Source organism: Scyliorhinus torazame, chromosome 21 (assembly GCF_047496885.1).
Source record: "Scyliorhinus torazame isolate Kashiwa2021f chromosome 21, sScyTor2.1, whole genome shotgun sequence".
NCBI lineage: Eukaryota > Metazoa > Chordata > Chondrichthyes > Carcharhiniformes > Scyliorhinidae > Scyliorhinus > Scyliorhinus torazame.
This window is the reverse complement of record NC_092727.1, coordinates 100,347,756-100,371,127: the sequence shown is the minus strand read 5'-3', so window position 1 is coordinate 100,371,127 and position 23,372 is coordinate 100,347,756. Positions and strand designations below refer to the sequence as shown.

The following is a 23,372-nucleotide window of genomic DNA, read 5'->3' as shown; positions in this document are numbered from 1 at the left end:
ACCTTGAGGTTTGACAGACCGTAATAAGATAAATTACTGTTTAATTTGTGGTTGATCTAGGCGACATGCGGCGCAGTTGTTAGCACTGCTGCCTTACAGCGCCAAGGACCCGGGTTCAATTCCAGGTCGCTGTCCATGTGGAGTTTGCACATTCTCCCCGTGTCTACGCGAGTCTCGCCCTCACAACCCAAAGATGTGCAGGGTAGGTGGATTGGCCATGCTAAATTGCCCCTTAATTGGGGAAAAAGATGATAATTGGGTAATTTAAATTTATAAAAGAAAATTTTTTAAATTAATTTTGTTTTGATTTAAGGGAAGAATAGTCGCTATAGCATCAGGAGCCCTTCAAGCAATGGTGGGACAGCAAATCAATCTGCATCAATTCTCACAAAGGAAGGCATCTCCAAAAATGCAGCATTGCCTCATTCTTGCATTGTTGGCTCTAAATTGATGTGGTGGTTGCTCTGGATCTTCAGGCTTGTAAACAAACATGCGACCAAACAAATCTATCCAATGCACTGCTTTTGGGCAAGGTTACTTTATTGTTTGAATTTTGTACTTGGGTGATGTGGTTATTGCAGGATAAGCTGGTTCTGTGGCGATGACTGTCAGCAGAGTTTTACCTAGAACCTGGAACACGTGAAGAAACCAAATACAAGCAGTTTCATCTTTTATAGATCTTGTTCAAATTGCTGCAGCCAAACATTTTACCTGCAAGTTGGAACTATTGTTATGTTCATTAGTCGTTGAACTGTGAATTGGAGTCTTCCATCTTGAATCATTGATTTTCCTCTTTCCTACATATGCTTTGTAGATAATGGACGCACCTGATGGGCACAGGGCACCCTTTCCTTCTCAACGACACAGCAGCAGTTCTCAGAGTGAACCCTCGCCTATCCCTCTTGAACAGACCAGTGGCTATAGTAGTCCCTCTCCATATCCGTCCCCATCCCCATCTCCTTCGTATCCAAATGGAAGCCAGGAAGAGGGGCCTTGTATAATAGAAGATGTATCGTTTTTTGTTCGGGACAAAGGTGAGATCATAAGCGCACCAGTGGGAGATTTATTTTCCACCTAAATCACTTGTAATGAAATATAACTGAAGTTTTCTTCCATCTTGCCCCTCCTGGAGGTGCTGACTCAGGGTATGGCCACACGGGTGTGAGTAACTTTCTACGTTTGTGGTCATACGTTTGTTCTGTAATGCTACACAGGGTATCAGCAATTTATTAAATTTTAATGGGCATTGGAGCCATGCTTGATCCTATGTTTGCCTGGTGTGCATAAGACAAAAATGTATTGTATAGTTCAATAGCAGCCCTGGCTGGGATCTGAGCTTATTTTGCGTTTTTGTCCTGCCTGAAATAACTATTGGACAACAATAGTTAAAACCTGAATAACCTAGGAAAGAATATAAATGAATCTAACAAGAGTGCAAGACAATATTCACATAACTGTCCTTTTGAGGAGTCAATTCCTGTTCAGCTTTTCTCTAGCATTAAGCGTACTCTAAGCTCCTGCTATTTATTCTAACTCCTATTGCAGTATGCTTCTTCCTGGTTTTTGCAGGGCCTCTTTTCCGAACTACAGTTTGGCCTTATTTAATCCCATATTTCTGCATCTATTAATGGTACTTTGACAGCATTAAATTTTGTCAACTGAAGCAAATCCAGTTGGGTGATCAGCAATGCATTGATACTGTTAACCAACAAAAATAATTACATTCAACTAAATAGTGTTGCCAAATGACTCTGGACTGTTAATTTACATCTTACCATGCATTGACCCAAATATCTGAAAGTTTTCAGTGATCGGGGCAATGCTGGATATTCCATTTGTAGCAGTCTACTGAAGAAATGTTCCATACAGAAATATGGAAAAACTGCTTAGTTAGGAAAAATATGGCTTATTTTGCTTAAGTTGCCTCTAAAATATGCATTAATGCAGTTCCCCCTCTGGAGTTCACTGAGCCAGTTCAATAAAAGCATGGATATTGTCACTTTTAAAACTCTATAATTGCAATTCCAGCTGTCTTGGTTCTGAAACCAACATTGTTAAGTCACTTCCTCCACTTTTTCAATAACACAGATAGTGGCACAAGCTCTCCTCTCCTGAAGTATGCTTCCTCTCCCAAACCAAACCACAGCTACATGTTTAAGCGGGAGCCTCCAGAAGGTTGTGAACGGGTAACTGCATTTGAAGAAACACCGTAAGTAAAAGATGTGCATCTAAACACACTTGAGAAGAAGTCCGTATATAATGTAATAATCTTATGATTGTTCAATTTGGCTAAGTTTAAGTGCAATTTTCCTTACAAACTTCCACAATGTTGTTATTGGGGCTCAAGGTTGGGGACATTTTTGTTTTAAGCATCTGCTCTTTGTGTATCTGAATTGATTTTTACATTGAAATGAAAATCGCTTATTGTCACAAGTAGGCTTCAAATGAAGTTACTGTGAAAAACCCCTAGTTGCCACATTCCGCCACCTGTTTGGGGAGGCTGATACGGGAACTGAACCGTGCTGCTGGCCTGCCTTGGTCTGCTTTAAAAGCCAGCTCTTTAGCCCTGTGCTAAGCCAGCCCCTGGTTTATTCCCAAATTAATAAATAGATCACTTATTCACTTTTGTTTTCTGTTCAAATTTCTGAGCCTTTGGTTCTGTTGGAGTTAAATTCTGAAGCTAAAATGACCTGTTTTGGGAGACTTAGTGGGATTTCCCTCCCAACCTGCTGTGTGTTTCATAGCAGAGGCCAACCCGCCATTGGCTGGCGGCAGGATCTTGTGGTCCCACTGTTGTCAACACGGTTTCCCGTTGAATTCACCCATTGCGGCCAAGAAGCCAACGGTGGGGTTGGGCCGTTGCCTGGACCAGACGATCCCACTGGTGTGAATGGCTGTAAATGTCCAGCATAATGTTTGTTTTGAATTGAATTAATATTTGTCTTACTTTAAATTAGGAGCGGCATTGCTTTGGTTAAATTTAAGTTAGCACAAATAAGTTTAGCTGAAGGCATTCAGTTCAATTCACGTGGGCTTCATTCAATTTAGCCCTTTAGTGTCAGGTTCTGCCTCACTTGATCCCTCTTTTAAAATTCTGCTGTTGCATAAAGAAACAATTCAACCATATTGAATGTCATAGATTAAATAACCTATCTTCTCAATCTGCAGGTTATAGTTTGCAATCAATATTTCAATAGAATATGAACAAGTAAATAAATGTAAGGAATGTGCAGATCATGGAACAGTAAGCTGATTGAATTCCAAAGTAACTAGCTTATTGTAACAAGGTGCACGTTGTAGCAGAACGGTCACTGTGACCAATGCATCATTTAATGGTACTGGAATTGAAAGGCTGTTGGATTATTAAGGTTTAAATCTTAAAAGTGTTCTGCAAACCAGTCAATGCTGTACCTTGCTCTTTGAATATGTTGTGCAGTGTCGAAAATTTGGAGAAACTGATATACACAGTTGGGTACTTTGAAATTAATTTTCTTTGGATCAAATTTTTTGGAACTCATTTTCTGTCTTGCTGCAAAATAATGTTTTGAAGTCATTGGGTCAAATTTAAAAAAAGAGAGGCAGGACAAGATAGGTTTGTGATTTTGTGGAATCACATGCTCAGACTAGTTACGTGCCTTTGAGAGGATTTAGGTGATCTTTGCTTTGGGATATTTTGTCTTTCTCTAGTGTAAAGTGCATAGCGTGAGAAAAACGGGGTGCCGTTGCGTAGTGGTATTGTCACTGGACTAGTAAACCAGAGACACAGAGTACTGCTTTGGGGACCCAGGTTCGAATCCCGCCACTTCAGATGGTGACATTTGAATTCAATTTTTAAAAATCTGGAATTAAATTAATCCATTGTCGATTTTCGTAAAAAAACATCTGGTTCACTAATGTCCTTTAGGGAAGGAAATCTGTCTTCCTTACCTGGTCTGGCCTACATGTGACTCCAGACCCACAGCAATGTGGTTGAGTCTTAACTGACCCCTCAAGGACAGTTAGTGATGGGTACAGCCTGCGACGCCCACATTCCATGAACAAATTTTCAAAAAATTCCAAACAGTTGCTGTACAAACTCTTTTTTTTTTTTTTTTTTTTTTTTTTTTTTATAAATGTTTTATTGAAAATTTTTTCCCAAACAACAATTTTTCCCCTCTTACAAAGCAAACGCAACAATAACAATACAGAAATTTTAAACAATACACAAGTAACAAAACCCCTTTATCTTTGACCTAAACTAAAACCCCCCCTCCCCCCCCCCCCCTCCCCCTGGGTTGCTGCTGCTGGTCATCTGTCTTCCTCTAGCGTTCCCCTAGGTAGTCGAGAAATGGCTGCCACCGCCTGGTGAACCCTTGAGCCGATCCTCTCAGGGCAAACTTTATCTGCTCCAGTTTAATGAACCCCGCCATATCATTTACCCAGGCCTCCAGTCCGGGGGGTTTCGCCTCCTTCCACATGAGTAGGATCCTGCGCCGGGCTACTAGGGACGCAAAGGCCACAACGTCGGCCTCTTTCGCCTCCTGCACTCCCGACTCTTCCGCAACTCCAAATAGAGCTAACCCCCAGCCTGGTTTGACCCGGGCCTTCACCATGCTGTACAAACTCATTACACGTGTGAGAATAGGAATAAAGCTGTGGAGTTTTTTAATTCATTGTTTGCTTAGCTGCAGGAATACAGTTGCAATGCTTAACTTTAAAGCAAGCTAGTAACAAAATACCCTTGGTACAATTTCAATTAATCTAAAACTCATATTTATAAATTCAGTATGTAAATTTTGATAAACTATCAGATTTCATCTTGAATGCAAATAATTCTATCTGCGCTGAAATGCTTTCAAATCTGTTCAATTAAATAGGATTGTGACTTAATTTCTGTGTTCTCTTTTTCAGGGCTATTTCCTTTGGACAGGCTTTGCTGTACTCTTGTCCAGATAAAAACAAAGTTAATTTCAACCCCACTGGCTCCGCCTTCTGCCCAGTCCATATTCTTAAGCCTCTTTTACCAACTGTTGACTTAATATTAAGGCACTTGCCAACATCTGCTTCATCAACCCCTCCGAGCACAGGGGTATCACCGAGCACTTTGACCTCTTGCCAGTCTACAACTCAGGTCTCATTCCAGCAACCATCGGAGAATTCAGGGACCACAGACTTTACTGAGATTTCTAAGGAGCAACCTCTACAGTTTGATCCTTGGAAACTTGCTCAGGCTGAAGAAGGTGCCTTTTTCCAGAGCTCATTAGTAATTTAGACTGGCGAATCTGCAAAAGGTAAATGGCTGACTGCAAACTTACCCCTAACCAGTTTATGGTGTTAAATACTACCGATATTGGCTTTCTTGGCCTTCAATGTATTTGTATCTTGAATGCAGATTTAACTGTTTTGTATGTAAACAGACTGACAGACTGATACTAAACCAACAAGTGAAGCATCCATCTTTAAGGGGAGAATGGGCCGAGTATTAGGATTTGCCTATAAATATTTGTGCCGAATGTATATGGTTTAGCACCAAACTGTCAAACAGCTTATGTGAATAGAAAGTTTAGGCATATATATGCTAAAATAAAGTTTAAAAAATGTCTGCTAGTCCTTCATTTACCTTGAAACCATACTTTCTTCGCTTGAGCCCACGTACGTTGCAAGTGCAACTTCAATAAGCACAAGCTTACCTTAAGGAAAAATGTAAAGACATAGGACCATTCTAAATGTTGGCCACTTTTTGCTGGGGTTTTTTTTTTCAGTCAGCTTTTAACCTCATAGTACCTTGTGTGTGAGACTGCTGCAGTATTTAGAAAATAAATTTGTTTATATATTAAATGCACATTGGAAGCTTTTTCCTTTAAATAACTTTCTTGCTCTTTACTTTATGAAAAGCAATAGGTTTAGCATTTTTAAGCGGTGTACTGCACCGTAAGGTGACATGTGCAACTGCTGTTGATTTAAAGGTTGTAGAATATTGAATCTAATTAGAAATCCCAGGTTACTGATTAGAATTGGTACAAGTATAGACCATTGGGTGCTGCTTTACAATTGAGCACAGTGAAATACTGGAATTTAGTAAGTATCTGTAGCCACAAGTATGTTTCCTGCCAATCTGACATATAAGCTCAGCAAAGAAACTGAACTGTAAATGGTGTTTGATCTGCTTCAAAGCCTAATTAATCATATATTTTCGTGGGTGAAAGGTGTACAAAGATAACAACTTTAGCCTGTCAGTGAAAATGCCACAGGGAAAATTAAATTCCTGTTTGCCCAATATCGAGCAAAATTATCACTGCTTGTTTCTCACTTTTTTTTAAATTGAGACTGGGTGAGAATTACCCCTGAAACATTCCGATTAATGCCACAATGGCGCAGCAGGGTTTTTAAAAATCAAAACTTAAATTTTAGATCTATCAGGTTACCAACTCGAATATTGGGAATTGATGAAATTAATTTGTTCAGGTTAAATAAAACGTTGGTGTGTAAGGTAGCTGGGTTAATTTAAAATCAAGTTGGGGGGCCAATCTGAATGCACCTGAATTGGTGTTGCAGTTATAATCTAACCTGTGCAATTAGCTGGCAAACACTTCTGTTCCTTGACACAGCACACATGTGCTGTGGTGTACGTTGCATTCTGCTATTGCGTATTACACAACAGAATTTCCTGGCCAAATGTTATATATTCAAGATTTTTGTAGATTGACTGCTGCAACTAACTTCAGTAACACATTGTAAACTTTGTCTACATGTTAGGGAGGATTTTCTTTATGGATGTATTTAAAACTATTAGCCACTCAGAAGATTTAGGGCTGCCTGTTCTGAACTATTCTGCACCTAACTGCTATTCTTTTCAGTAATATGAAGGAAAATTTAAGATTTTAAACATCAGACCAAAAATTACTTACTGAAAATAAAACTTAGCACCATTGATTGGAACAAATGGCTTAATTCAACAGTATATTTGATTTCACTACTTTAAAAAATAGTTTGCTTTTTTTTTGAAGGAGTAATGAGGGAACAAGTGAAGAGCATGAGGTTTATTTGCACCTGGTTATGTCCAACAACAATCTGTTTGACTTTACTTTTCTCATTGTCACTGTTTCAAATGCTATTTCTACTGAAATTTATTTTTAAATTTACTTAATATAAGTCTGGGCTTACATATACAGAAGTGTATTTTTTTTGGTATTTATTTAAACAATTGATGTACCCATTTAAAGGGCTAGCTTCATTTAAGATCTAACTTGGGTATTAAAAAAAACTATCTGAAACCTCTAGCTTAAAAGCAAAGTGTACAGATGTATATGTATTAAAAAAAAAACATAGTTCCTCTGCATTCCAGTTTAATTTGCAGGTATATTCTGATACAGAGCCTGTCAAAATAAAAGCACCAGCATTTAGATTCTTTAATCTTATCGTCTCACATTGAAGATCGTGTGGTTAATTATGGTTTCGGAAACAAATTTAGAGTGGAGTGCCCAAAAGAATTGTGTCATGGCGTGTTATTTGCTCGTGCATTTTGAGTTTCAGTTCAATCTGTAATTTTGTTTTCCATTGCCTATGCATTGAAACTGTAGACAGTAAGTGTCCCAACATATTGGTTTGTACTTCATGATGACCTTTGAAAGAGGCTTGATGCTAAGTTGAACAGTGCAGAAATTATCAAATTGCACTTTGCAGATTCAGTGAAAGACCATGCTATTTGAAGTTGATATTTTTCCAGGACCTACGCCTGCCCCTCTTCCCCCTACCACCTCCAGGCATTGTTATAGGATACGTATCTGCGGAGTAAAATGGCTGTCCACTCCCAATATTGGCATGGCTACGCTAGTTAAAAATGTGTTAAGTATACTTGTGGCGGTTGTTCCCTTGATCCTTGCAGTGAACCAAATGTCTGGAGTGCCATTTAAGTTTTATTTTCAGTTAAGACTTGGCCTTGTTTTTTTTTCTGGAATTTGGTATGCAGTAGTCCAAAGTGTAACTCTTGAGATACAGTTCTGTCTGCACTTGGTCATGCCTTATTTAATTATTGTTTGAACTGTCTTCTATACACTGTATTGATGCAAGTGTAACAAATCTAAAAGGTGGGGGGGGGAATGAAGGTTTAACCAATTTGAAAATTTTACTCTAAATTGGTTGGAAGATATAATTTACGTGTCTTCTCGAGCTGTAAAAAAATCTTGATTTTTGTATTACCGCTGGAAAAGCAATGTCTAGCAACAACAAACTCTACAAGTGCACACTTCTTGTGAGGGCCATTAAAAAACAGAAGACGTTTGCTTCACGTACTTTGCACCAGTTGTATGAAGTCAGAAGTAATGTGGCAGTATCTTTGAAGCTGATTTTACTTCTTTTTCACTGTGAATTAAGTCATATTGCCAACCTGACTCCAACTACCCATTCTATATCTTAAAACCACTACTTACAGTGGTGCAAATTTGTAATAAAATCCAACATTGCATCTGGACTAGTGAAAGTTTTGAGTTTTAAACTGCAATATTGTATTGTCTAATGTTGGAGAAGCTACAGTAGCGGAGAAATGCATCTTTTGGGAGAAATGGTAGCAATAAACGGTGTACTGTTAATAAAGTGAACTAGCACCTTCTAGTGGTAGAAGCCAAGTACTGTAACAGTATTAAATGGCCCTCAACGTTTTGAAGTTGCCTGGTCTTGAACAACTGCATCGATGGCAGAACAAGGTAAAACTTTTTGTTTTCCTCCTGCTGTTTTAATATTTGATTAAATTTACTGTTGAAGTTTTGCTCTAGCCATATTTTAAAATCTAAATCAAATGACACTCTTCCTGTGCTGCCTCCTTTTAAAACAAAAGAACATTGCAATCGCCTTTTAGCTTAACACTTAAATTGTACTCTGCAAAAATAAATCTTCTTAGTTACTATAACTTGAGAATCAAGCAAATAAAAATTCAAAGCAAAAATATCTATATGACCCTTGTAAATAAATTAAGTGTGAAACCAGCTAGCTGATTTTGTAACGCAAAGGCATTGTAGGCATAGCATTATTCTGCCTTTAAAACACTCTACCATGACACATTTCCTTTTGTTAGACACTGATATGTGTATCCACATTGAGAAACAAAATGAACATATCCGAAGAATTATAACTATTGCATTTTCTACTGTGTATTTGTTGATCAGAATGAACTGTTATGACAACTGCAGATAATACCACGTGAATGTTATGAGTGAATTGCTGACCAAATTGGTTAATGTAACACCAGTTTTGTATTTAAAGGTTTGAATTGGCCTAGAATTCTATCTTTGTAGGATTATTTTGTCTTATACACACTATTGGGGGTTTGGTTGACATTGTACATATGTTTCAGAACATTAAGCTTGGACAAATGTATTGGCCACATGAGCTGTGTTTAGCGTGTGGATTTGTGTGTGTTTTTTTAAGAAGTAGGTTCAGTTTCAGAAAATACAAAAATAAAAGTGCCAATTTCCATTGCAAACCTGTTGTGTTTTTCTTTTTGGATTATGGTCTCACTGAAACATATTTTCATTAAGCAAAATCATGCCAACTCTGTACTTTTATTAATTGATGCCTGTAGACATATGAGTGGAATATAGATTGCAGTTTACTTGCCCTGTAAGAATTTTGTAACCTTGAGTAGATGCTCTGCTGCATCACATGTTCAGCACCAAGCTCTACTTCACAGAACCCTAAGTATGCAAATAGCCATTTGGTTGTACTGAACCTCAAAAAACATGCTGTCAATGTTTTCAGTCTTGAACTCATCAGGACAAATTTGCACAGATACAAATTGTAAAGGGAACAACAGTTTATACTGCATGAGAAGAGAGTGCTGATCAATTTGGCAAGTGGACTCTGGTAGAAGTGTTGCCATGGAGAATGCGTCAAGGGACAGTTAACTGTCCAGCTTTTGTTTAAATTTTGTTCCGAGTGGATCTGCCTGCTTTGAATTTAAGCAATAACCTCCCTGGTGCAACCTCCCTGGTGCATTCTCGATGGTACTGCCTCTACTAATCCCAGTCCACTTGCCAACCTCTCCCACTTGTCGAACAGTATAAATTATTGTTCCTCTTATAATTGGTATCCTTACAAATTTGGCCTGGTGAGTGCAGGACAAAAAGCATTGACAGCACGTCTCCAAAAAACATGGGTGTTTCCTATAACTGTACAGCACAACTACTGAACTGAATTGTTGGTTTGCATGCACCAATGGTCAGCAACTTAACAATTGTTTCTTTGATATCCCAGTTCTGATCTTTGTTTCTGCAAGCAGCTTTTGGAGATTGTACATCTGTTCAAGTTTAAAAAGTACACCATATTGCAGAAATCCTGTTGTCTGGTTTTAAACTCTGTATCCAGAACGATATAGCTTAGTTGTTTGAATGAGGGTTGTCTGCTCTGCACATCTGATGGATGGAACTATACCGAGAAGTGTATTTGCTTTATATGCTGTTGTGGCTGATGGCAACTCATCCCAACAACTCTAGCACTCGCATGGGATTTTTAAGATATAGATAATTTGATTTTGACTTTTTCTGAAAACTAAATGGGAAATTTAACTTGGATAATAGCGAACCAAAGTGTCTCCTCCACGATGCTGCACAATCTCTATTTCATGTATTGATGTAATTGTATCCATCACAGATATTACGATCTGAGCCCATACCCCAACAGTAGCTAGGATACTGGACCGAAACGTCAATATTTCAGTTTGTTTAGAAGACTGTGCAGAAGAAATGATTCGCTCTAGGAGTGATCACTTGTAGAAATAGTGCTTTGGTATTTCTAAAACAAAACTTTATTATGAATATAATAAAATTTCTAACTTCACATGTGAAAAGAATAGCGTCCAATTACTCGTTAACACTACTACTCAATTTCCCATTAAACAACAAGAAAAGAAACATACAGCTCTCAATCAAAAATCAGCAGCCCACAGAGTAATACTTGCTTTATAAAACAGATTTGATACCTGTTAGAACCCCTTCAGACTCTGGCTGAATATCTTTAAAAAGTGGTTCACCGGGTGTGTTTCAGCTTCCTCCTGGTCCCCAGGTAGGTTCACAGGGTGTGTTTCAGCTTCTTCCTGGTCCCCAGACAAGGCTGCTCTGCTTTACAGTTTATTACTGTTTTAGAATTATCACACTGAGAGAATTGAGGGCTCAGTTTCAGGCAGATCGGAATTCACCTCTTCTCTTCCCCCAAAACTTTTCCAAAACCTAACTGCCTCCCTGCATTTCCACATTCCTCTGGTCAATTTCACCTGTTTCCGAGAAACAAAATAAAAGTTTTTTTAAAACAACATGACCACTGCAGTCAAACACACTATATAAGCCCAGGTTTTAACAGTTGACTTGTAAGACCAATATTTAGAAGCTAATATTCCTAAAATCCTCAACACAGGCTATCAAATATCCCTCCACACATACTTTGAACACAGTTATGAAAGATATTGGCAGTGAGGTTTGTTTTACCTGGGGGAGGTGGGTGAATGTCATGCGACTGCCTCTTTCTGAAGATTTGGAATAATTGAGCTGGTTTGTTATCTCTAAGTTGGAGCAGAGCTGCTGCGATTGAGTCAGTAATCTTTTCTAGACTATCGTGACCTGGATCTAAATGTTTTTTGCCTGCAGAAATCCAAATGTTCACTAATCACTTGCTGGGTTATTTGCAGATGCATTAAGTTGCAGAACCATCTGTCGCAACCCTTATACAATTTTTCAATCGTGCTGTTCCCAACATCCATCAGGGTTAGATCCATGCAAACCGAAGTTATGGCTCACAATATACAAGATATATATGGTGCCTTATTTTGAAACACTGGTAAATAATGGATGAGAATTTGTAACGTAAAAGATAAATTGCACAATATAATGGGTGTTTTCTTAAATTCAGTTTGAGGTGTGGGTGTTGCTGGCTAGGCCAGCTTTTATTGCCCATCCTTTGTTGCTGCCCTTCAGAAGGTGGTGATGTGCTGCTTTCTTGAACTGCTGCAGCCCTTGAGGTGTAGGGCCGCACTGTGGTTAGCACTGCTGCCTCACCGACAGGGTTCAATTCCGGCCTTGGGTCACTGCGTGTGTGGAGTTTGCACATTCTCCCCCTGTCAGCGTGCGTTTCCTCCAGGTGTTCCAGTTTCCTCCCACAGCCCAAAGGTTACGTGGATTGGCCATGCTAAATTGCCCCTTGGTGTCCAGGATGTGCAGGTTAGACTACGGGGTCATGGGATAGGTTATGGGTGGACATGACTAGAGTGCCCTTTTGAAGGGTCGGTGCAGACTCGATGGGCCACGTGGCTTCCTGCATTATATGGGCTGGTTTAGCTCTGGGCTAGACAGCTGGTATGTAAGGCAGAACAAGGCCAGCAGCGCAGGTTCAATTCCAAACCAGCTTACCCGAACAGGCACCGGAATGTGGCGACTAGGGGCTTTTCACAGTAACTTCATACTTGTGACAAAAGATTATTATATGTACACCCACCATGCTGTTAGGGAGGTAACTACAGGATTTTGACCCAGCTACAATGAGGGCACAGCGATATAGTTCCAAGTCAGGATAGTGAGTGACTCGTAGGGGATCCTCCAGGTGGTGGTATTCCCAGGTATCTGCTGCTCTTGTCCAAGATGATGGTGGCCGTGGGTTTGGAAAGAGCTGCCTAAGGAACCTTGGTGGGTTCCTGTACAGTGTACCATCTTGTAGAAGGTACACGGCTGCCAATGTTCCTCGGTGGTGAAGAGGTTCATTGTTTGTGGAAGAAGTAGCAATCAAATGGACTGCTTTGTCCTGGATGGTGTCAAGCCTCTTGGAGTTATTGGACCTGCACTCACCCAGACCTGTGAAAAGCATTCAATCACACTCCTGACTTGTGCCTTGTAGTTAATAGATAGACTTTGAGGGTTGGAGAAGGGGGTGGGGGGGGTGGGGTGAGGCTTTAGGGGTTGGATGAGGGAAGGGGGGCGGGGCACAGGAGGTGAGTTACTCGCTGCAGAGTTCTTTGACCTGCTCTGGTATCCACAGTATTTAGATGGCTAGTCTTTTTCAGGTCCTGGTCAATGGTTACCCCCAGGATGTTGATTGTGGGGGATTCTGTGATGGTATTGCCATTGAATGTCATGGGGGGATGGTTAGATCCACTCTCCTTGGAGATGATCATTGCCTGGCACGAATGTTACTTGACACTTGTCAGCCCACACATGGATATTGTCCAGGACTTTCTGCATTTAGATGTGAACTGCTTCAGTATCTGAGAGTTGCAAATTGAGTTTAGCACACTGGGCTAAATCGCTGGCTTTTAAAGCAGACCAAGGCAGGCCAGCAGCATGGTTCAATTCCCGTACCAGCCTCCCCGAACAGGCGCCAGAATGTGGCGACTAGGGGCTTTTCACAGTAACTTCATTTGAAGCCAACTTGTGACAATAAGCGATTTTCATTTCTAGCACAGTCATCTGTGAACATCCCCACTTCTGACCTTCTGATCGAAGGAAGGTCATTGATGAAGCAGCTGAAGATGTTGGGCCTAGGCCACTATTCAGCAGAGATGACCTGGAGCTCAGATGAGTGACCTCCAACCACCACAGCCATCTTGCTTTGTGCCAAATATGATTCCAACCAGTTGAGCGTTTTCCCCCTAATTCCCATTGACTCCAGTTTTGCTAGAGCTCCTTGATGCCATACTCGGTCAACTGCTGCCTTGATGATGGCGGCACGGTAGCACAGTGGTTAGCACTGTTGCTTCACAGCGCCAGGGTCCCAGGTTTGATTCCCGGCTTGGGTCACTGCAGAGTCTGCACAGTCTCCCAGTGTCTGCATGGGTTTCCTCCGGGTGCTCCGGTTTCCTCCCATAAGTACCGCAAGACGTGCTGTTGGGTAATTTTGACATTCTGAATTCTCCCTCAGTGTACCCGAACAGGTGCCGGAATGTGACGACTAGGGGCTTTTCACAGTAACTTCATTGCAATGTTAATTGAAGCCTACTTGTGACAAAAAAGATTATTATTAATTAAAGGACAATCACTCTCCCCTCACCTCTGGCATTCAGCTCTTGGTTTGCTCTTGATTATCTTTTATTTAAAATATATTTTGCTCCAAACGTATATGAAAAGTTACAACACAAACAATTCGGGGAAACAAACTTCCCAACACAACTATACAGTTTGTACAAATTTTTCCCCTTTTTTTGCTCCCCGCCCCCCAGCGATCAACAACTCCTCAAAAACGGTCACAAACATCCCCCACCTTGCCTCAAAACTCTCCGCTGAACCCCTTAACTCTTATTTGATCCGCTGAACCCCTTAACTCGTATTTGATCTTTTCCAGCTGAAGAAAGTCATATAAGTCCCCCAGCCTGGCCGCTACACCTGGTGGCGTTGCTGACTGCCACTCCAATACCATGTGGCACCATGTGGGGCTGCTGGCGGATGAATAGGTGTGTGGGCGGATAAGGAGGAGCATTCAAAACTATGTGATAACAAATGACCCAGGGGAGGTAACAGCAACAACGGTTTGGGAGGCTATGAAGGCGGTTATCAGAGGGGAGTGAATTTCTATTCGGTCCCACAGAGAGAAGAGGGAGAGACTGGTGGGAGAGATACTTGGAGCAGACAGGAAGTACGCGGAAACCCCCGAGGAGGGGCTGCTAAAGGAGCGCCGGAGATTGCAGCCGGAGTTCGATTTGCTGCACACTGGGAAAGCGGAGGCACAGCTGAGGAAAGTGGAAGTGGCAGTCTACGAGTATGGGGAGAAAGCAAGTAGGATGCTGGTGCACCAACTTCGCAGGAGGGAGGCGGCCAGGGCGATTGGGGGAGTTAGGGATAAGGCAGGTAATATGGTGGTGGACCCAGAGAAGATCAATTCAAGGAGTTTTATTGTAAGCTGTACGAGTCAGAACCCCCGAGGGGAGGGGAAGGGATGAAGCAATTTATGGATCAATTGAGGTTCCCAAGGGTGGACAAAGATCTGGTGGAGGGACTGGGGGCCACGATTGAGTTGGAGGAGATAGTTTAGGGCCTAGCAAGTATGCAGTCGGGCAAGGCCCCGGGTCCGGAAGGCTTCCCTGTAGAATTTTATAAGAAATTCTCGGAGCTACTGAGCCCACTCCTGCTAAGAACCTTTAACGAGGCAAAGGAGAGAGGAACCCTCCCCCTGACGATGTCGCAGGCATTGTTCTCACTCATTATGAAGAGGGAGAAGGATCCGCTTCAATGTGGGTCCTACAGGCCGATATCGCTCCTGAGCGTGGATGCCAAACTGCTGGCAAAGGTTTTGGCTACCAGAATAGAGGACTGCGTCCCGGGAGTGATTGGGGAGGACCAGACGGGTTTCGTCAAGGGCAGGCAATTGAACACAAATGTGAGGAGGCTCCTGAATATTATTATGATGCCCTCGGAAGGAAGGGACGCAGAAGTAGTGCTGCAATGGATGCAGAGAAGGCCTTTGACCGGGTGGAATGGGAGTACCTGTGGGAAGTGTTAGGTAGGTTTGGATTCGGTGAGGGATTCATAGGGTGGGTCAAGCTACTGTATCAGGCCCCCGTAGCAAGTGTGTCCATGAACCGGCTTGAGGTCGGAGTATTTTAGGCTGCACCAAGGGACAAGGCAAGTGTGCCCCCTATCCCCACTACTATTTGCCCTGGCAATTGAGCTGTTGGCCATAGCGCTGAGAACTTCAAGGAACTGGAGGCCTCTGGTCCGGTGGGGGAAGGAGCACCAGGTTTCCCTCTACGCAGACAACCTGCTATTGTATATTTCGGACCCGCTGGAGGGGATGGGGGAGGCCATGCGGATCCTAAGGGACTTTGGAAGCTTCTCGGGGTGCAAGTTGAATGTGGAGAAAAGTGAGCTGTTTGTGATCCACGCTAGGGGTCAGGAGGAGAGACTGGGAGAGCTTCCGCTCAAGATGGTGGAGAGGAGCTTTCATTACCTGGGTATACAGGTGGTAAGGAACTGGGATGCCCTACACAGGCTCAATCTATCTCGGCTTGTAGAGCAGATGGAGGGAAACTTTAAAAGGTGGGACATGCTCCCGCTTTCCCTGGCGGGAAGTGTGCATACTATGAAGATGACTGTTCTCCCCAGATTCCTGTTCGTTTTTCAGTGCCTTCTCATCTTATCCCCAAATTCTTCTTCAAGTGGGTGAACAGGATTATCACGGGATTTGTGTGGGCAAACAAGACCCGCGTAGCTGCTATTGGGCGGCTAATGTGGCTATGATTAGGAAATGGGTAGTGGAGGAGGGGTCGCGTGGGGGCAGCTGGAGGCGGTGGCATGCAAAGGCACCAGCCTAGGGGCACTAGTAACTGCACTGCTGCCGTTCTCGCTGGCAAGATACACCACAAGCCTGGTGGTGACGGCGGCACTGAGGGTCTGGGGTCAGTGGAGAAGGAGGAGGGGGCCTCAGTTTGGACCCCAATATGTAACAACCATAGAAGGCACTGTTAATTAGGGAGTGCACCACAGCTGCAGAAAAGGAGGTAGTTGAGGAGGGTTTGTCGACTGAGTCAGTATGGGTGGAAGTCAGAAACAAGAAAGGAGCAGTCACTTTATTGGGAGTTTTCTATAGACCGCGCCCCCCCCCCCCCCCCCCCCCCCCTGCATAGCAGCAGAGAGATAGAGGAACAGATTGGGCGTCAGATCTTGGAAAAGTGCAGAAGTAACAGAGTTGTTGTCATGGGTGACTTCAACTTCCCTAATATTGACTCGAACCTCCTTAGTGCAAATGGTTTGGATGGAGCAGATTTTGTCAGGTGTGTACAGGAAGGATTCCTGACTCAATATGTAGATAGGCCGACTAGGGCGGAGGCCATATTGGACTTGGAGCTCGGCAACGAACCAGGCCAGGTGTCCGATGTCTCGGTGGGAGAGCATTTCGGTGACAGTGACCACAACTCCTTGACCTTTACCATCGTCATGGAGAGGGATAGGAACACACAGTATGGGAAGGTATTTAATTGGGGGAGGGGGAAATTATACTGCTATTACACAGGAGCTGAGGAGCATAAAGTGGGAACAATTGTTCTTGGGGGAAATGCACAATAATAATGTGGGGATTGTTTAAGGAGCACACGCTGCGAGTGCTGAATTGTTTTGTCCCACTGAGACGCGGAAGGAATGGTAAGGTGAAGGAGCCTTGGATGACAAGAGAAGTGGAGTTTCTAGTCAAGAGGAAGAAGGAAGCTTATGTAAGGTTGAGGAAGCAAGGATCTGACTCGGCTCTAGAGGGTTACAAGGTGGCCAGGAAGGAACTCAAAAATGGACTGAGGAGAGCTAGAATGGGGACATGAAAAAGCCCTGATGGGAAGGATTAGGGAAAACCCCAAGGCGTTCTACACTTATGTGAGAAATAAGAGGATGATCAGAGTGAGAGTAGGGCCGATTGCGGATAGTGGAGGGAACTTGTGCCTAGAGTCTGAAGAGATGGGGGAGGCCCTAAATGAATACTTTGCTTCAGTATTCACTAGAGAGAGGGACCTTGTTGCCCATGATAACAGTGTGAACCAGGTTAATAGACACGAACAGGTGGATATTAAGAAGGAGGATGTGCTGGAGATTTTGGAAAGCATCAGGATAGATAAGTCCCCTGGGCCTGATGGGATATACCCAAGGTTACTACGGGAAGCTAGGGAGGAGATTGCTGCGCCGTTGGCGATGGTCTTTGTGTCCTCACTCTCCACTGGAGTAGTACCGGGTGATTGGAGAGAGGCGAATGTTGTTCCCCTATTCAAGAAAGGGAATAGGGAAATCCTTGGGAATTCCAGATCCATCAGTCTTACGTCTGTGGTGAGCAAAATATTGGAAAGGATTCTGAGAGATAGGATTTATGATTATTTAGAAAAACATAGTTTGATTAAAGATAGTCAGCATGGCTTTCTGAGGGGCAGGTCATGCCTCACATTGAATTCTTTGAGGATGTGACGAGACACATTGAAGGTTGAGCAGTGGATGTGGTGTATATGGATTTCAGTAAGGCACTTGACAAGGTTCCCCGTGGTAGGCTCATTCAGAAAGTTAGGGGGCATGGGATACAGGGAAATTTGGCTGTCTGGATACAGAATTGGCTGGCCGAAAGAAGACAGCGAGTGGTAGTGGATGGAAAGTATTCCGCCTGGAGGTCAGTGACCAGTGGTGTCCCGCAAGGATCTGTTGTGGGACCTCTGCTTCTTGTGGTTTTCATAAATGACTTGGATGAGGAAGTGGAAGGGTGGGTTAGTAAGTTTGTCGATGACACAAAGGTTGGTGGAGTTGTAGATAGTGTTGAGGGTTGTTGCAGGTTACAACAGGACATTGACAGGATGCAGAGCTGGGCTGAGAAGTGGCAGATGGAGTTCAACCTTGATAAATGTGAAGTGATTTTGGCAAGGTCGAATTTGAATGCTGAATACAGGGTTAAAGACAGGATTCTTGGAAGTGTGGAGGAACAGAGGGATCTTGGGGTCCACGTACATAGATCCCTCAAAGTTGCCACCCAGGTTCATAGGGTTGTTAAGAAGGGTATGGTGTGCTGGCTTTCATTAACAGGGGGACTGAGTTTAAGAGCCGCGAGGTTTTGCTGCAGCTTTATAAAACTCTAGTTAGACCACACATGGAATATTGGAATGTTCTGGTCGCCTCATTATAGGAAGGATGTAGATGCTTTGGAGAGGGTACAGAGGAGATTTACCAGGATACTGCCTCGACTGGAGGGCATGTCTTATGAAGAAAGGTTGAGGGAGCTAGGGCTTTTCTCACTGGAGCGAAGAAGGCAGAGAGGTGACTTGATAGAGGTGTACAAGGTGCTGAGAGGTATGGATAGAGTGGATAGCCAGAGACTTTTCCCCAGTGTGGAAATGGCTGTCACGAGGGGACATAATTTTAAGGTGATTGGAGGAAGGTATAGGGGAGATGTCAGAGGTAGGTTCTTTACACAGAGAGTGGTGTGTGTATGGAATGCACTGCCAGCAGAGGTGGTGGAGTCGGGAGAGTCATTAGGGACATTTAAGCGACTCTTAGACAGGCACATGGACAGCAGTAAATTGAAGGGGTGTAGGTTAGGTTGATCTTAGATTAGGATAAATGGTCGGCATAACATCGTGGGCTGAAGGGCCTGTACTGTGCTATGTTCTATAAACAGGATCCTCGTCAGAATGTTCATCTTCACCACTTGGACCCTCCCTGCCAAAGTCTAGTGCAGCATGTCCCACCTCTTGAGATCCTCCCTAGCTTCCTCCTCCAGTTTTGTTAAATTCTATTTGTGAAGCATCGCCCATTCCCCCTCTACCTGAATCCCCAGGTATCTAAACCTGGCTCTAGCCATCTTAAATGACAACCCCCCCCCCTTAAATTGGCTCACTGACCCAACTCATTCACCGGGAACACTTTGCATTCCCTTGTCACTTTGCCGACCCCCAAAGAGCCATTGCCAGAGGTTGTATAGCCAGCGCAAACAGGAGCAGCAACAGCAGGCACCCCTACCTTGTTTTCCTGTGCAGTTCAAAGTTGCATGAACCCATGTCATTAGTCTGCACGCTCACCCTCGGTGCCACATATAATAGTTGCACCCATGCCACAAACTTAGGCCCAACCCAAACCTTCTCAGTATCATAAACCGGTACCACCACTCCACCCGTTCGAATACCTTCTCCGCATCCGTGGACACCACTACCTCCGGCACCTGAGCTCCCGACGGGGTCATAATCACATTTAACAGCCTCTGTATATTAGTAGAAAGGTGCCTGCCCTTTTACGAAGCCTGTTTGTGTACACGGGATACAGCCTTCCATCTTTCCCGTCACCAACTTAGCCAGCACTTTCAAGTCTGTATTTAACAGCGATATGGGCCTATATGATCCACATTCCATCAGATCCTTCCCCTTGTTTGGTATTAACGAGGTCATTGCCTGCGTCATCGTCTCAGGCAGCTCTCCTTCTCCACCGCCTCATTAAATGCCCCCAAGAGATGTGGTGCCAGGTCCATCGCAAACTCCTTATAAAATTCCTCAGTGTAGCCATCAGGCCCCAGGGCCTTCCTAGACTACATACCCCTTTTATACTGTCCAATATCTCCCTCAGCCCCAGGGGCTCCTGTAGCGCTCGCCTCTTCTCTTCCTCCAGCTGTGGAAACTCCAGTTCATCTAAGAACCGTCCATTTCCCTCTCTTCACCCCCGAGTCCACCCTGTACAGCTCCTTATAATAATCCCTAAATGCCACATTTATCTTCCCCGGCTCTGACACCACATCCCCTGTCCCAGTCCGATCTTCAATATTTCCCTGGATGTGGCCTTCCTCCGCAGCTGATGTGCTAACATTCCACTCTCCTTCCCTCTGTATTCGTACTGCACCCCTCTTGTCCTACTGCCATCCTGTTGTCTGCCTGTCAAATTGCCCCTGTAATTTTTTCCTCCTCACCAATCCCTCCGTGGTGGGCACTCTCGCGTATCTACCTCCAGTATCTCGTACATTAGCCGTTCGTATTCCTCCCTCCTTTTCCTATCCATATGATCCTTGAACGAGATAATCTCCCCTCAGACCAACCCTTTTAGCGCTTCCCAAAAAGTGGCCGCCGATACCTCGTTTGGGCTCAATTCTACATAATCTTTCATAGCAGCCCACACTTTGTCACAAAACCCTCAATCTGCCGACAACCCCGAATCAAGCCTCCACCCCGGCCTCTGCTCCCCTCCCGATCTAAGCCGCATCTCCAGCCAATGGAGCGCACGGTCCGGGCTTGCTATCCCCCCCCTCCACACCGATCAAAATCTCCCAGCTCACCACAAAAAAGTCAATTCTGGAATATATATACCTTGTACACATGCAGAAAAATGAATACTCCCTTCCCCCTTGAAGCGCCACGAGTCCACCATGCCCATCTTTTCCATAAACCCACCCAGCTCCTTTGCTGTATCCTACCCATTGATCTGGGGCTCGATCTATTTACCCTCTGCTCTCGGACACAATTGAAATCTCCTCCCATAATCAACTGGTGCGTGGCAAAGTCTGGGATTGCTGCCAGAAATCCCTTCCTAAAACCTACATCATCCCAATTCAGTGTGTACACATTCACCAACATCACCGGTGTCCCTTCTAATACCCCACTCTCAGTCATATAATTTCCCACCCGGGTCCCTCACATCCTTCGTGCTCACAAACCCTGTTTTCTTACTCATCAAAATTGCCACTCCCCCCCCCCCCCCCCCCCCCCACTCCGAGTGGAAAACCTGACCCCCACCCCCCATTCCGAGTGGAAAACCTGACCCCCACCCCTTCCTTAGCCTAACCTGGTCCTTCACGTGGAGGTGCTTCTCCTGCAGAAAGACCACCTCCACTTTCAAGCTCCTAAAAGCGCAAAGACTCCAGATCCTTTGGCTTCTCCATTGAGCCCTCTCACGTTCAACGTTATCAGCCTTTCCGAGGGCTTACATCTACATTCCCCTCTACCATCCGCCCCTTTTGGCTCTACCCCCGTTAATTTCACTCTCTACCTGGCCCATCCAAGATAGCCCCTTTCTCCGGCCCTCACCATGTTTCTTCTCCAACCTCGCCATGTCTCCCCCCCCCCCGCCCCCCGCATGGCCACATCTCTGTCTTCTCTCCCACCTCACTTCCGTTCACCAGCATTGTCTATATCTTGGATTAGGATAAATGGTCGGCACAACATCGTGGGACGAAGGGCCTGCACTGTTCTATGTACCTGCCAAAGTGGCAGCTCCTGCCCAAAGGCTTCTCCCACTGACACCCCCACCCTCCCCTCTCTGTTCTGTGAAGAAGGCTCCCCGCTGACCTCCTCCCCCCCCCCCCCCACATTAACAAAGACTCATCGCGAACTACGGGTCACCTTCCCCAAAAACAAACTAACAGAAAAAAAAACACACGGCCCCAGGTAGCAGGAGGGGGGATGAGGACAACCGTCCCCTTACAAACCTTTCACAACTGCTACCCTTTGTCAATCCGACATTAAAAAAAAAAACATTGGAGGAAAAGAACCCCCCCCCCCCCACCTCCAAACCCCAATCTACCCGTATCCCCAATTACTTTAAAGTTCCAGCACCTCAATCTCTCAGAATTGTTCAGTTCTCTCCCAGTTTATGCTCCTTGATAAACTCATTGGCCACTTCTGGGGTCTCAAAATAGTATTCCCAACCTTCAAACGTCACCCAAAGCTTCGCAGGGTAGAGCAGCCCAAACCTGATCTGCTGGTGACAGAGCACCACCTTGACTTTGTTGAACCCCGCGCGCTGTTTTGCCAGCTCAGCTCCAATATCCTGGTATATTTGGACCTTGTTCCCCTCCCATTCACAGTTAGGCTTCTCCCTGGCCCACTGCAGAATCTTCTCTTTCTTCACGAACTTATGGAGCCTCACGATCACTGCCCGTGGGAGCTCCACCCACTCTAGGCTTCTTCCTCCGAGACCTGTGTGCTCTGTCCTCTTAAGGGGCCTTATCCAACAACCCCTCCGCCACCAGCAACTTAACATATCTCATGGCACTCGCACCTTCTATTCCTTCAGGCTGACCCACTATCTGCAGATTCTGCCTACTCTATCTATTTTCCTGCTCCTCCACCTTTGCTCTCAACTTCTAGCAAAGGTCTCCTATGAGCCCGACCTCTGCCTCCAATGCCACCACCTGATCACTGAGGTCCGACATGGTCTTCACAATCTCTCGGATCTGCGATCTCTGTGCCTCCAAGCATTTCTCCACCCTCTCCATCGAGCCCTTCAGCAGGGCCACAGACCCTTTGAGCAATCCACCTGCACCTCCTTCCTTGATGAAGGTCATCAACTGCTCCATCTGGTGCTTTCCAACTTCCCCCTCCACCATCCTTTCACTCGCTGTTGCACCACAGGTCTCTTCCAATCCTTGGCCAGGTCTTTCACCTTCTGCCGGGTTTGGTAACCAGCAGACATACCACTCCCGGGGGGGAACTTCTCCAACCTTCAGCTACACTTTTCTGTCGAAGTTACACCCAATTTCAGGTCAAATGAGTTCCTTTCTATGCCTTCAAGCAGGAACTGCACTGTGTGTGTCCACACACACCATGGCCGCCACCAGACGTTGTCTGTTGATTATCAATTGTCAGTTAAATTCCCTAATTAGACAAAACGTTATTCAGGGATACCATCTGAATCTTAAAGTTCCTCCGTCATTTGAGTTGTTGGCGTAGCATCGAGTAGTAATATTGGTAGGTGAGAAAACAAATCTGTATTGAGTATAGTTTTATTAGCAAATTCTTTCCATTAACACACATACCCTATCCTGTCCATTGCCACCATCACACCCAAGGAACAGAGTTTTGCATAAGTCGTTCTCCAGAGCCGTTGCTTGGTTTTATTTTTAATCAACATTTTGTTGATACTTCTGGTATTTGAATGCTTGAGGAAATGCACGTTTGTATACTTTATGGGATTACCTTCTCATTTGTTAAT

The 23,372-nt window shown here is 44.2% G+C and overlaps 1 protein-coding gene across 3 annotated transcripts in view; it reads left to right on the top strand.

The window, feature by feature from the left end:
- Positions 1 to 9,457, top strand: part of LOC140398441 (glucocorticoid-induced transcript 1 protein-like) — an 80,231-nt gene extending 70,774 nt beyond the window's left edge. For all 3 annotated transcript variants that reach the window (XM_072487130.1, XM_072487129.1, XM_072487128.1), the window contains 3 exons: positions 815 to 1,034; positions 2,089 to 2,209; positions 4,891 to 9,457. In XM_072487130.1, the coding sequence (XP_072343231.1) occupies positions 815 to 1,034; positions 2,089 to 2,209; positions 4,891 to 5,251 (702 nt within the window). In that variant the 3' untranslated portion in view covers positions 5,252 to 9,457. The remainder of the gene's footprint in view (positions 1 to 814; positions 1,035 to 2,088; positions 2,210 to 4,890) is intronic.
- The last annotated feature ends 13,915 nt before the right edge of the window (positions 9,458 to 23,372 follow it).